This window comes from Tachypleus tridentatus, chromosome 7 (assembly GCF_004210375.1).
Source record: "Tachypleus tridentatus isolate NWPU-2018 chromosome 7, ASM421037v1, whole genome shotgun sequence".
Lineage (NCBI taxonomy): Eukaryota > Metazoa > Arthropoda > Merostomata > Xiphosura > Limulidae > Tachypleus > Tachypleus tridentatus.
In genome coordinates this window covers 65,049,737-65,063,886 of record NC_134831.1, presented here as the reverse complement: position 1 = coordinate 65,063,886, position 14,150 = coordinate 65,049,737, and the positions used below count along the sequence as shown (strand labels likewise).

Sequence of the window (14,150 nt, the reverse complement as noted above, 5' to 3'; positions counted from 1 at the left end):
ATTCTATGAGGGTTGCTAATTAGTTGCTGGGAATGCCTATAGTTGGATTAGGGTCTAGGATATAGAGTTCTAAGGCTATCTTGCAGGATTCAGTGGTTGGAACGTCTGTAAAGAGGGATATAACATCGAAACTGGCCATTAAGGCTTTATGATTAAGTTGATTTAGAATAGACTTGAAATTAAAAGATTAGAAGAGTCTTTGATGAGTGAGCTGGCTGATGTTACATATTTGGAGAATGCCCATGCTAAGTATTTACCAAGGTTGGAATTAAATGATTCATATGTGGACATTATTGGTCGTAATGGACAATCTGGTTTATGAGGTTTGAAGATGCCATACATTTGTGGTGTGCACGAGTCGGTTTTACATAGGTAGGAATAAAGCGTTTATGAAATTGTGTTAGCTTTTTTCATTTTTAGTAGTAAGTTGTTTAGTTACATCTCGTGTGTCTTTGTTGGATTTGTGTGTATTGGTTTAAATTTGTTCATGTCTGATAGGATGTACGAGAAGTGTAAGTCTTTGTGTTTTTCTCAGTGTATTTGTACTTATCTGTTACCATTATGTCTGAACTAGCATACCGTACACCACTATTAACAGTACACGCTCACACGATCGTTAAGAAACCAAGAAATTTAAACCAAAGAATTATCAATAGAAGAAATGACATCTATTTCATTCAACAATGTAGAAAGGAACAAACAACCCCTAATTTTGTAAAGGTAAAACATTCAAAAAATTTTAAAAAAATACACAAACATTATCCAAAATTTACAGAAAAAAACTATTTAAAGCCATGTTGAACACAAAATACAAAGAACTAAACGACTTACAAAAACAAAAAATGAACCTAGACCACCAATGCCACAACAAAAAAATAGAAAAACTAAGATGCAAACAACAGAAAAGACATCACAACAAACCGTTGACTGACCTCATAATTAACAGATCCGACCGACAATTAAACACAGACGAGATATATCCACTTAACAAAGGACTCAACTTCGCAATAGCATCTAGGTACATTCCAACCATAGAAATCAAAACATGTTTAGAAGATCTAGCCAGGGAACTTGTGATACTTTCTACAGAAAACAAAAACAAGGAAACATCCAACAGAAAGAAGACAACTTAGATAATTTTATTGACATCCAACAGCCAAACTTCCCTGGTAATATTAAAAATTTATATTTTCCAGAAACACCTAAAAACGACATCTTAACGATTTTTTCAAAGAATTTTCTCACAAAACCATCAACATAATTTCACAAAACAGAAAGCTGGAAAACAATCTTACAAAAAGAGACATTAATTGCATTAAAAAACCTAAAACAAGACAAAAACATAAAAATTCTAAAAGCAGATAAAAGGTAACGCTATAGTCATAATGAACACGAATGAATACATCCAAAAAATGAAGAACATCCTATCAGACACGAACAAATTTAAACCAATACACACAAACCTAACAAAGTCGCAACTAAACACATTTCTACTAAAAATAAAAAAAGCCAACACAATTTCACGAACACTTTATTCCTACCTATGTAAAACCGACTCATGCACACCACAAATGTACGGCATCTTCAAACCTCATAAACCAAATTGTCCATTACGACCAATAATGTCCATATATGAATCATTTAATTACAATCTTGGTAAATACATAGCATGGGCATTCTCCAAATATGTAACATCAGCCAGCTCATTCATCAAAGACTCTTTTAATTTCAAGTCTAATCTAAATCAACTTAATCATAAAGCCTTAATGGCCAGTTTCGATGTTATATCCCTCTTTACAGACGTTCCAACCACTGAAGCCTGCAAGATAGCCTCAGAACTCTATATCCGAGACCCTAACCCTACTATAGGCATTCCCAGCAACTCATTAGCAACCCTCATAGAATTCATAATGATAAAGACAAACTTCATGTTCAACAACCACAACTATATACAAACAAATGGCCTAAGCATGGGCAACCCAGTATCACCAGTTCTAGCCAATATTTTTATGACGCAAGTTGAAACACAAGCAAGTAACACAGCATTACATCCACCACTATACTGGTACAGATATGTAGATGATACGGTTGCAGGATTCAGATCTACAGAACACACAATTTTTTTCAATCATATTAACTCTATACATTCCAACATTAACTTCACATGTGAACAGGAAGAAAGCAATCAAATATCACTTCATAACCTCAAAGTACAAGAACCGATGCACAATTTAAAACAGAAATCCACCGAAAAATAACCCATACTGGACTATACATTTCTTGGGACTCAGCACATGAAACAAAACAAAAATTCAACATACTAAGAAACCAATTAAACACAACCATAAAACTATGCTCACTAGATAAAATTAATGATGAATTAGACAAAATAAAACAATACTTCATCAACATCAATAAGTTTCCTCCACAAACCGTAGAAAACATTATACACACACACCTAGACAGAAAGCAAAATCAACCAACAAAAGTAAATATATCTTACAAATCAAAAAATCACGAAACCATATACTGCTGCATTCCATATATTCCCAACATCAGCAGACAAATAACCAACATTTGGCAAAAACTAGTAACAAAATATGACATTCTAGTTAATACCAAATTTATTCAAAAATCAGGCACAAAACTGAGGTCTATACTATGTAAAAACTACACTGACAAACACCACACCAACATTATTTATAAAATACAATGTGATAACTGCCACAACTTCTATACTGGAGAAAGAAGCAGAAAAATGAAAACCAGATTCAAAGAACTTAAAAAATCACCTTCACACGTTTTTGAACAAGGCAAGTTAAATAAACACAACATTACCATAGAAAACACTCAAATACTAAATAAAGAAACAAACATAAACAAATGCAAAATTAAAGAAGCCTTACTTATACAACAACTTAAACCCAAAATAAACCAATATAAAGGAAGGCCTTTATACCTATATTAAATATAATAAAATAAAACTATATATTCAAACATCTAACACCGCCCTCTACATTCCAACACTCAGTTACACAACCCCTTCCAAACATGTGGTCAGCTTCCGGTCAGTTAACTCTTTCTTTCTTGGTGAACCTGACGATGACCGAAGAAGGTCAAAACATTGTTCGCTCTTCTATGTAAAATATTTTCTCAACCCAAACGAGCTGTTTTTACATATATATTTCTCTACAAGTGGGTTTTCTCAACATCACTGATAATAAAAAGCAATAAATATACATGTTCATACATAGCACTGAGACTTAAGCTACTTAGAATAAACATCTGTATTTTTGTGTTATAATATGTAGTCATTCTAGTCTAAAATAAACAATTTATATTTATCTCCTAATTTTTTTTATGATGGTTATGAGGTTGGTTTAGTGACAAACCCCACATAGTTAGAGTATAGAAAATAACATTAAATATAGTCTTACTGAAAACAAACACTTGAAATGTATTTAGTAGGTTTTAGAGATTTTGTAAATAATGTTTGAGATTTTGGGATGAAGAATAGCTTTTTTAATCATAACATGAAATCACTTTGCACTCAGACTAGTAATGAAACAGACTATTTTCACAAACAAATTTTTAGTAAAAATGTTTCATTAGAAATCTGATTTTTTGTATATGAAATACTTGTACTCTTTACTAAAAGTATACCAAATTTTGTGAAGATACACATGCTGTACCAAAACTCAATGCAAATGTGCAGATGAGCTCGTATATTTTTTCAAACCTGTTGTGAAATGCTTAATGGACTTGAACATAACTATGATATTTTATGTCACACTAATCAACATAATCAATGCTTATATTTAATCAATTACATTAATTAGTTGCCCAATTCTAATACAGACTAATGTAAAAGTTAAGTCTTAAGAACAGTACAGTCACATTATCACTACAAATGTCAAGCATAGTATAACATCCTATACAGATAAATATGTTTACAGTATATTATTAAAAATTGCTGGCAAAATGCAAGCAGTATTGTGCATGTGCATGAAAAATAAAAAATATATGTCCAGTATTTATGATAAAATGATAGACAGGTCAAACATAAACGCACTCACAACAACAATCAAGATTTACCTTTTACTAATTCTATAATTTGCTGTTTCTAACTCTCCAGACACAGAATTTTGAACAGTTGCTCTTTTCAACTATTTAAGAAACAAGAAAAACAGCATATCATTAATTATATTAAACATTTCAAATTATCAACACATATTTATGTTCTGTAGTTTCAAAAAAAAATTAAAGTATACACGTAACCTCATAATACTGAATTATTACTTTCAAAGTTTTGTTTTTTATGTATATTTATTTTTTATTTTATTCAGTTTTAATGATAAAGTACTTGGTTTCAAATACTTGTGTAGGTAATTGTACATACAATATTTTTAATTTTTTCACAAGTATCATAATGTTTAAATGTTTGTGAATTTAAACCATTCTTTTTTCATGTTATAAAATGTGCCCTTATTTATGTAATGTGCACCAACATTAACAGCCTAGAACTCAGGTCCTACTTTTATAGATACACGAGTTATAAATTTTACGAGTCACTTTTAGTGTATATATGCCTGCTCTTTGAAAAGAATTAACAAAATATATTTCAATGATGTCTTTAGAATGTAGCAGAAGAAACACACACACACACACACGTGTGCATGTGCTACATGATGATGCCAAGACAACTAGAAATTAACTTGGTCACTTAAGATTTTACAGTTCTAACCATTTAAGGAGGTTAAAAATATTAAAGCCTTTAATCCTTTATATATATAATACATACATCAATCTGGTATATTTGTTAATGACCGTGTACGTAACCTATCAGACAAGCAGTGGGAGTGATGGACCTTGCATATTCTGCCCCATGTGTTAAGCACACATGTACACACATATTGTTCACTGATAATAAAAAAACAACAACTAAGGTTTACCAGTAGCTCTTGTTCCTGCATATCACATGACTGGAAGACAAAAAATATATACTAGAAACTGTGGAAGTTATATGTGGAAATTTCACATATAACTTAACTGATTATTGAAGCTAAAGTCATTTTTGGAAACCCAATGAATTTAGTTTTCATACACATAACAGATATTAATTTTGTGTTTATGATTCATTATGATACTAATGTCCCAGACAAATTTCTGTTAGAAGTTCACTAAATTATGGCTATGTTTGAGATACTTAAAACTTTTCTGATGCTGAATCAACAATCAACCTTAATCATTCCCCAGATTAGGTGTTATAATGAAATGCTTCAATAGAAATAAATTACATTTTTTGCAGTGGAAATGAACATTTTCCAATTAACCAATCAAACATAAGAGATGACTTCTAAATTTATGAAATAAAGATTTATCATATCGTTTTGCAACTGTTTCTTACCCGAGGAGCTGCAAGAATTTTTACAACTTCAATTTCTTTATCTGTTAAAATATTATGATACATGACAATCCGTGGTTTTAGAAATGCTTCCTCCTCCTTTATAGGCTGTAGCAGAAAGTAAGGATGATTGTTTGTGAAGTAACGGCACTTTAACTTGCTTTCTTCTGTTTCACTCTGTTGAGAAGGGGAAGAGTTAAAACAAAAATTACTTCTAACATATTAGTCACAAATATAATATCACTGAATAAGAATGCACTAAAACAAACTTGCAATTAATTTACTCCATAATATAGTGATCTCAGTAATATCTTTTCAAATATTTGTACTTGTGGGTTTGTCTTAAAAATTTTATTTTTGTTTATGGAATTAGCTACAACATTTACATATACCCAAGTACTTACGTTTGCAAAATTAGAAGAAAAAGAACAAGTTAAAAACTTATAAACTTGTAAAAATGTAATCAGAGAAAGGTTATTCAATGAAGTTTAGTTTTTAGAATGGCTGGTATGGGTATTAACACTTTTACTGATAAGTAGAGAACAACATTTTAATCTTCCTAGGTCATCTTTAAGTTAAGAACGAAAGAGTTTGCAACTGACCATTGTTGGACATGTCTTAGGAACAACAGTATAAAGGGGTATGGGATAGTAGGGGCATTGCAGATGGATGTTAGGTTATTAATTAGTATAGGTATAACCTAACATCCAACTGAAATGCCCCCCTACAATCCCATACACGTTATACTCTCATCCCTAAGACATGTGTCCGGCAACAGTCAGTTGCAAACTCTCTCGTTCTTAACTTGATGATGACCTAGGAATTCAACGTTGTTCTCTCCTTATCAATAAAAGTGTTAATACCCATACCAGCTGTTCTGAGATACATTTTTATTTCAAGCGAGTTTCTTATCATCAAGAAAGTTTAGTTCTGTCATGCTCAGGTGCATTGAATTGATATACCTGTTGTATGGTTCATTTTATTGCATTGTATAAAAACAACCTGCTACATGAAATTAGTCTTAAAGTTTGTTCACTTTTGTTGTAGATTTTAACTGTTGAATTTTTAGCTTTGCTTCCAATCAAAAACAACATGCAGTTTGAACGTGTTTACAAGATTAATTGTTAATCTGAAGGATTAATTTAACATACATAATAAAAAAACTTTTTTGATAATTTTTTTGCTCATTAAAGCAATTATTTAGACTGATAAAGCTTGATCTAAACAAAGTCTAATGTAGTAGCTTTGTTTGATAAAAACACTTCTTGATACAGTTAAGTGTAAAATGATTCAACTAAGCTTGCTTCACATTTTATCACAAAAAGACATTTCTTTTCCTCTTATACTGCAATATCATAATTTAGATTAGTATAAAATGGTAAAGTGAGATTTTAGAAAGCTTTAAAAAAGTGAGGACTAACTTAAACACAAATTGTTCAAACATCTATCAACATATCAAGCTAAGCATTTATCACTTTCTTCCAATTTCTATACAAATCTCTGCTGAACTGGAAGCCACATCAACTCATACAGTTAAAAAAAGTATTGTTTAAATCACAAGCCTGTAGTTTGTTAAAGCTGAAGCAAGGGAAATTAAATCACACCATAATAACTGATGCCAAGAAAGTGATTAGCTACAAATCATTAAGAACTACAATCATATTCAAGTTATAAAATCAAATTAGAACTATTTTCTACAAACCTATAAAATGGCATTCCTTCTTGAGGGCTGTGAGCACTGTATTATGCTCAGAAACATATTCAGAAAATTCAAAAACACTAATAATTTCCTTCAGAGAATAATTAGAGAATCCCAAAATCAAGCATAAGACAATTGAATTTTTTTTAAATGTATAATTAAATAAAAACTTTTTATTGAATAAATTAAACCCCGAGATATTTTTCTCTAAATGTGTGCAACTTGAAGTATTTTCTTCTTTTACACGTGTAAAAGAACAATAACAAGTTTCTTTTATATAATGCTTTTAAATTTAATGGTGCCTTTTGTCCTCAAGGCAGAATGCAGCCATCCAGGTGTGTTAATTCACATATGTACAGATATACTCCGTGATGACAAGAAACCTACTTGAATTGAAATGTATCTCAGAATGGCTGGTATGAGCCAGAATAATATTTAAACAGAATTTAGTCACACCAATTCAGTATTAATTTTGTACTATCATGAACTCATCATTTCATCTTAAAAATTTCAATAACTTATGAACAAACAAAGTTCTTGTTATAGTCTAGAAAACAAACTACGAGCTTTCACAAAAGATTTTAGGCCAAGGTTATTATTCTGACAATGAAAAATCAGTCTTGAGAAAACCACTTAATAGTTTCAGAATTGCAGTTAAACTCAAGTAATTCTTTCTTGGTCATTTAAATAATAACCAAGGACAGACAAGACATAAAGTCACAAAACAAAAATTTTATAATGATTAAGATGCATCGATTCATCAATTTGATAACCTTGGTACAACAAATATTCTTTTAGTGTAATACCAATAACATCAAATGAGGTTTAACCAGCTTAGAAAATTTAGATTAGTTGTAAATCATATACTAAAAATATATAAAATAAATAAGATTAAAAATATATTAAAGTTTTTTAATTAATACTGTTAATATAAGTAGCATTAAAGATAGAACAGAATAAGAGTATTCTATAAAACAAAAACTATACAATTCTCGTGCACTATCACTAATTCCCGTCTCTTGGAGGGTGTGGCTTGTTTAGGTTTCCTCCAAAACAGTAAGAAGGATTACAATTTACAAATATACAAGTTTCTGTAAAGAGTTTTATTCCTTCCCCAGTAGCAATTTTTCTTACAACACTAAAATCAGGGGTTCAGTTCTCTATGGTGGACAGAACAAAGATTGTCTACTATGTTGCTTGACACAAACAAACAAGGATTTATTTTTTTACTTTAATTATTATTTACATTGTTAACTTAACACACTGATAAACTGACTCCTCTTTCTCCTGTTTTTCAAGTATTATCAATAAGGATACATGTAGAAGTCAAAATACAATGGCTACAATATTTTACAGTTATGTTCAACACTTAATTAAATACTTTTATTATCAATGTATGCAAATTAGCTTGGCATAAAACTTAGGTTATAATTAAAATTTCTGTATTATTTAAGTTTTAATTTTATATATTTCAATATAAGTTCTAAATTTGCACCTTTCAAGAGTCACATACAACCTGGTGACACTGATTTCTCATTTACAGATTTCTTTTTTCTGCCATAAAAATGGGTTCCAATCGTTAAATCAATTAGAAATGTACTATAGATACTTACAATCTAAAATATGGCCTTTTAACTTCTTACCTTCTTGTTTTACTAAGATATTTATATACGTATGTTCAACCCACACCGACATGCCAATTTCCATAAGAAATTTCTATAATTTTCTGTGACATTGCTTTTGGACATGCTAACAACCAATAGGAAGAGCAAACAATATACTTTAAAAATCACATGATTATTCATTTTATCTGAGCAATAATTTGACATGCAAACTCAATGAGAATACTGCTACAAGAAATGTTTCTTTTTATCCTATTTATAAAGTTAGATAGAAAGCCAGGAAAATTACAGTGGCTTTCAAACAATCTAGTCTACTGAGTAATATAGTTCTGGTTTCCTAATATTTATATTTAAAAGCTACAATGATTATTTTTGGACAACCAACAGTAAAAAAAGGCTTAGGAAATTAAGTATTTTAGTGCAAATTGGTCTAGGGCTAAGGTAAATTTTATTTCTTGTTTTTTAATATACATTTTTATTTCTTGTTACTTACATTTTTAACAAATGTAACTGAAGAGTAAAAACAAAAACTTTATAACATAAACAAATAAATGAAAAACATTTCATCATCATTCCTCAAAGACTAGATTCAGTTAGACTTGCATGATATAATCTGGTTTGTTTGTTTACTCATCTTATCCAGTGATTTACTTGTAATGCTACAAAGTCATTGTTCGAAGATCAATAAAACAATAACATTAAATGAAAGCAGTTGGGAAAAACATAGAAGCCTAAAACTCTTTAAATAAATAACTATAATTGTTATAATATCCAGTCATTCTAGTGAAATATAAAAGTATCTTTGATTTTTGTTTTCATATTTTTCAATTTTTGCTACAGATAATTTCACTACAATAAGAATTCAGGTAAAGAAAATAAGAGCTAATGTTAAAAATTTCCCAAAAAGACCTATGATACTCATTCAAAAGGCTTTAGAGTTCATGCAAATTAAACCAGAAAACTGCAACAAGAAAAGCAGTATGAAAACCACTTTTCCTTCAAGCTCACTCTGTAAAGAGTTTCACACACAAATCTTCAGTAAAAATAATTTCTTAGAAAATCTGATTTTCTGTGTACAACAGAATTGTAATGTTTACTAAAGCTTGCTCAATATAAAGTACGTTCAGAATTATATTTCACTGCTACACTACAAGGCTAGTAAAAACCATCAAGCCCATTCAAATAATAAAATATCGATGGACGTTAAACAGTCATCTTACCATAAGTTTTTCTCCCCTGCACAACATTTCATATTTTTCTCTCTCAGGAACATCACTGACTGATTGTTTGTTCTCTATATATGTAGCTTCTACTGGCACATCACCATCATCTCCCCTCTTTTTCTCCTCTGTTGCATAGAGTGAATTCTCAAAGTAGACTTTGTTACTTCTAGCACGAGGGTGATCGGGGTCTAAAATACAATAGAAACATTATTGCATTGACAGTGGTTTCAAGCATCTTTTTGAGAATTGGGATACAAGTACCATTATCTGGAACTATAACGATCTTAGTATCTTTATGTTTCCATTTAATTCTTAGATTCTTTAACCTGAGAATAAATGCTTGAGCTAAAAATATAAAATTGAAGCTGGTTGTGTATAGCAACTTAAAATAAAAATTATTTCCTATTGTAAATACAAATATGTACGTAGTTACTTTTTACATAGAAAACATGTGCACCTTAAAAAACTTTTACTTTCACTTATTCTTTTCAGTTACAAGAAAAACCTATTATTATTAAACTATTTTATTCCTACAGCTAATAATTTTCTACGCATTTTTTTCGACTAAAGTCAGATTTTCCTCTTAGATATTTCTCTTATGTATCATTTGAATGCCTTAAAAAATTTATAATAATTAGGAGACTAAGTGATTTTAAAAATGCCAGATCTTTAAACTGTAACAAATAAACCTGTAAAATATCAATGAAATATAATCTTCATTTCACTATTTAATATAATTGTGTGGTTTTTAGTAGGTTCTATTAGCTGTATGGAATGCTTTTTTATTTGGTATATACTGAAAATAATACACGATAGAAAACAAGATAAAATAAATTAAAAAAAACTAAATACTGATCTACTGCCAAAAATACAGTTCAATTAATTTAAAATTATTAAAAAAGAAGATATACTATTTGAAATATTACTAAACATCCTTACAATACCTTAATATCTCAAAATATTAAATACACAGTAAGTTCAGAAATTTTTCTATTTGAAACACTAACATATAAAAGTTCAAAAGCAGATCTATAAACATTTATATTACAAAATCTTGAATGTAAATTTTCCTTGATTTAATAAACTTACCTATTTCTAGTAATTCATTTGTAAGCTTCAGTGCATGTTTTGTATTTCCTTGCTGAAAAAGAAAAAAATGTAAGCATGTTAAAATGGTCACATAAATGTATCTCATATTTATGAAATACAAAGACCTTTTGTTTCAAGAACTATCCATCACATTAAAAAATGAAAGCACACACCTTCGTAAGTACAACTGCCCATAATGATATTTTTTTAGCAAAATGAACAGAAATACACAGTATCTTCTTATGTGAATTTCATTATATCATATTGTGAACTTAAAATTAAACAATCAACATCTGATTTTATCTTTAAACACATTCATGAAACAACTTATAGTCAACTACTTCTTGAACCAAAAGTAATTTATTGCTGTATTTTATGCATGCAATGTTCACATTACTAGAAGGCTTACAAGACTATTATACGTTAATATAAAAGAAAAAACTTAGTTACCAAGTTTACATTAATTAAGAATCTAATTAAAAATGTTAAAAAGTTCTTGAGGGAGAATTTCTAAAATTAATTGATGTACTAACCATATATGTAGAGAAAGATAGATAATCAAGGATTACTGCCTTGTCAATGGTTTTTTCTACTTCATCTTCATTGCGTTCTAAAGCTTCTTGCATCCACAGGACTGTATGGTAGAAATCTCCATTATTGTACGACTGGCGGCCAAGCTCAAAACAGTCACCAGCTAAGGGTAGCAAGAAAGACGATGATTAAAGACATTAAAGCTTAAGTAATTTAATGCTGGCTGTTCAAACAGACAAAATACAGTCATGTCTAACTCCACTGCAGACACTACACACTCAAAATTGTCTGAGCTGAATCAAACTTTGGGACCTAGATTGAAACACTTAACAAAACAAAATGTGTTTGAAAATATTTTACTCTTTAAATGTTTCCTGAAAGTAATGGTTAACTAATACTTACAACTCTTGCCAAATTTGAATTGTATCTGAAGATTAATCCCATAGACATAGGAACCTATTGGTTTAGTCAAGCTATAACCCAACTAAAACTTGATTTTATTTTGATTATCTGCATTTATTTTCATTAATAATACTACCAAACAACTACCCACCAAATACTCACACTTGAGATTGTAACCCTAAAAATATTCTATTGCTTTTTGCACTTATGTTCATTTCTGAGTATGTTTCATTTACCAAAAGTAAATCTTACTCATTTACTAAATCAATTGTGTCAACATAATAAGTACCCAATTTATACATATTTTACACAGATAAATAAATAAATATATGTATATATAAATCAAGGTGACATGTGCTTCATAATTACTGGACCCAAACTTACCAGTCAATTCAGAAGAATGTTTTGCTCCCTGAATGTATCCTTTAGCCAAATTTGAAGTGTCCAGTTTATATGTGTCTTGCAATCTTAACAAGGCTACTGCAGCTCCATTCAAGTCTTCATTATCAGGAAACTTCAGGTCTTCTCTATTTCTTGTCATATTTTCAATTAAATCTAAAAAATGGCTCAATTTTATGATTTGTTTAAAAACCAACAGACATGAAGGGTGATTTATTAAGCTCTTACTGTGAATATCAGCGACAGATTTGATTAATTTGTGCAGCTTCATATTCACTTGCAGAATTTTATTTTTATTAAAACCATTAACAAGATTCAGTAAAAAAAACAACACACAAGTTTACACATATTGTAAAACCAAAGCACAAGGTTTCAAAGGTTTATTTATATTATTATAAACAGCCTGAGTAAATCTAAAAATACAGTTCTAATATTCTTCCTCAAATGATACTTACTTTTACCTTCATCTCCAAGCATCAAAGATTCTGCATTTTTCCAGTCTGAAGAAAGTCTCTTGACCAGCAAATATGCATTTACTGGATTAGCAAGGAATGAATCAACGTCTTGACTAGCAAGTTGGTACATTTGCCCATAATCTTCTCTTAACCTGGATAAAGAAACAGCATTGTTAAAAAGTTAGTACACTTGTCGAGAACCATTTTTTATCTGCATTAAGTGAGAGTACATGGCTGAACACTGAATACCTATGTTTATAACTTTTTGACCTGTATTAACACGTGTATCTTAGAAATTGATAAAATTATGTCCTCTTTTCTTAACCTGCATACCTAAAAAGTGGACTTAAAGACTTTGTTCACATTTTAACAAGTTCTTTCTTTCTTTCTTTGCATGAAGCAACAATACAATACAGTAAGGTGTCAACCAGATTTCAGCATTTTCAAGAGTTTAATATGATTATAAAATGTGCAACCAAACATATGCCAAAAATACAGGATTCACATGTTGCATTTATTTTTCATACAGAGTTATAGGTCTCTTCAAATAGTAGGAAAATTAGTGCAGCTTCTGCAAACTAAAGAATCTTTAAAAAAAATAAATTTTGATTAAATAGTAGTAACATTTACACTAAGTAATGGAACTATTTTAATTACTGAGAAATTTCACTAAATATATTTCTAATGTGATCACTCTGCCCGAGTCTTGATGGCTAAGAAGGTGGAGAAAAAAGCAGAAGTGCTAGATACCCGGCAAAAGCTTTCACCTAAAGTATTTGCGATGCTCCAGGTATCAGCTACTTTCTGGCCATCAGAGAGCAAGATCGAGAGGGGGACAGAATTATATTGCCCACTGACCTTTCAGATCTTGTCCCATATGACTTTGGAACTGGTGGTAGAAGATATGCTAGTTGTGAACTTAATCCAAGATTCCTTCTGGCTTTGATGTCTTACTCACCAAGCACGTGCACAGGCCCACTGGAAAGCGATGTGATTTTGAGAGTGTGGGATATCTACGGAAAGTATCCGAGGCCCGTTTTTGAGCCTTCCACCATGCCATGTGACAGATGGAATTCCACCACGGATAAGGATATAGTGGAAAACGTGTCAAGGTTTTAGGAATACATTGAGCAGCTGCTTGTATAATAATAGTCAGTTACTGTTGCCACACAGTCATCTGTTGATGGCTTACAGATGAGGGCAGGATCAAGTTCTGCAAGAGCAGTGAAAGAGGGCCAGTTTACCTGACCTAGCATTCCCCACCAGGGCATGCGGGTCAGGTATCATTGACCACAACCAGTTTCTCTTAAAATTACAGGAAAATTA

At 30.5% G+C, this 14,150-nt stretch overlaps 1 protein-coding gene across 1 annotated transcript in view; it reads right to left on the bottom strand.

The window, feature by feature from the left end:
- LOC143255841 (prolyl 4-hydroxylase subunit alpha-1-like) overlaps positions 1-14,150 on the bottom strand; it is a 50,286-nt gene that overhangs the window by 17,913 nt on the left and 18,223 nt on the right. The window contains exons 3-9 of the mRNA XM_076512160.1: positions 12,825-12,976; positions 12,355-12,525; positions 11,571-11,731; positions 11,038-11,089; positions 9,946-10,136; positions 5,408-5,581; positions 4,096-4,166 (exon numbers count right to left, since the gene is read on the bottom strand). Of these exons, the coding sequence (XP_076368275.1) occupies positions 4,096-4,166; positions 5,408-5,581; positions 9,946-10,136; positions 11,038-11,089; positions 11,571-11,731; positions 12,355-12,525; positions 12,825-12,976 (972 nt within the window). The remainder of the gene's footprint in view (positions 1-4,095; positions 4,167-5,407; positions 5,582-9,945; positions 10,137-11,037; positions 11,090-11,570; positions 11,732-12,354; positions 12,526-12,824; positions 12,977-14,150) is intronic.